This window comes from Apis dorsata, unplaced genomic scaffold, assembly GCF_000469605.1.
Source record: "Apis dorsata unplaced genomic scaffold, Apis dorsata 1.3 scaffold_188, whole genome shotgun sequence".
NCBI lineage: Eukaryota > Metazoa > Arthropoda > Insecta > Hymenoptera > Apidae > Apis > Apis dorsata.
This window is the reverse complement of record NW_006263473.1, coordinates 97,549-99,064: the sequence shown is the minus strand read 5'-3', so window position 1 is coordinate 99,064 and position 1,516 is coordinate 97,549. Positions and strand designations below refer to the sequence as shown.

Sequence of the window (1,516 nt, the reverse complement as noted above, 5' to 3'; positions counted from 1 at the left end):
AAAAAAAAAAAAAAAAAAAAGAAAAACAATAGACTTAAAAACGTCAATAAAATTATCAAATCTAATCTTGGATCGAATTATAGGAAAAAGAAAGAAAAAAACACAACCAAAAGCAAACTTGAACACCATGTATTGAATACCATTGATTCGTAGATAACGATCATACTTGAAGCATATGAAAATAAAGATGACGTCAGACCTCGATAAAATGAAAATATACTAAAACTATGAAAAAATAAAAAATATATTCAAAGTTTAATTCTTATTATTAAATCAATTACAGGATATATTAACTCGATTCTTAATACTTTCGACAAGGTTACAAATGTTTGCCAATCATTTTATGGAGAGTGCAAGCGAACAATAAAATGACATGACAAAACATCCGGTTGAAAACGGTCTAAAAAGTCGCGAAATATGGCAATGGCTGCAATAGCAAGCGGTGGAAAAGCACTGGTCCGTAGTCACATGGTGAGCACCCAGTGCAGAGAACGCGTGTACGCGTGTACTCGTCATAATAAACATGTCGGCGATGCGAGTAGTACGATAATATTCTGGCCTCTGTTAAAAATGCGTGAAATTCTACCGACTGTCGCCGAACGCAACCGAACGTTAGTCGCCGATACGTCACGTGCGCTCCAAACAAACAGAAAAAAAACATATAACTATGCGCGTGCATAGCGAAAAAACGTCAAATGTTTTCGAAAACGTACTGTCGAGTTGATTTCCACATCGTATATTTCCATGTTTCTTTGCGCTTCGTTGAAAATTAGTTGTTAAATCACAGCATTAGATCAAACGCGAACACGATCGAGTAAACACGCGTACACATGCACACGCATGCGTGGCGTTAAGTGGTTAACCTGTTGCAACTTAATGCACAGCATTCTATGCTGAGGTGGTCGAAATAAACGATATTCCCGTTGTGCGATAACTTGTAATAGCTTGAATCGACTCTATGAAAATGATGCCGGTAACCCTCTGTAACGCCATGTGACTCGAACGTAACAACGTAACAATAATGATTTTTGTAATCCTTGTAATATTACATCCAATTACATTGATGCATCGATAGTATATTTATAGCGATTGCTAATCCCTAATTTTTAAATTAGGAGAATTATAATAGATCGGAATATCTTTTAAATTTCGGTTATAGAAGGTTATCGTGTTTAATTTGGACATTTAGAAGGGATCATGTGACACCAACCTGTCGCTCTTGTCGACGATTGTCAGCGTAGCAAGCTCTTGCAGTGGTGGTTCCGCGGAAATTCCCTGAGCCCTTTGCTTCCTGGGCCTCGGTTTCGTCGGTGTCAAGGGTGATTTAAAGGGAAGCACACTGAGGAACTTGTCGAGATGACTTCGTAATTCTTGTATCTCGGCATCGCGACGACAGAGAAGCGCTTCGAGCTCGATGATTTTCTCGTCCTTGACACGCAGCAACTCCTGCAGCTCTCGAAGGGTGCCCATCGCTGTAATCGTGGACGCTCCGGTGACGTTCGAAATGGCCCTCTGG

General features: G+C 39.6%; 1 protein-coding gene across 2 annotated transcripts in view; it reads right to left on the bottom strand.

Moving 5' to 3' along the window:
- The window catches only part of LOC102671412 (cGMP-dependent protein kinase, isozyme 2 forms cD4/T1/T3A/T3B), an 83,993-nt gene that overhangs the window by 76,640 nt on the left and 5,837 nt on the right, over positions 1-1,516 (bottom strand). The window contains exon 2 of one of the 2 annotated variants that reach the window (XM_031509870.1): positions 1,211-1,516. This exon is cut by the window's right edge and continues 27 nt beyond it. The exons of the other annotated variant lie outside the window; for it this stretch is intronic. Coding sequence (XP_031365730.1) covers positions 1,211-1,516 — 306 coding nt within the window. The remainder of the gene's footprint in view (positions 1-1,210) is intronic. 2 annotated transcript variants of the gene reach the window in all.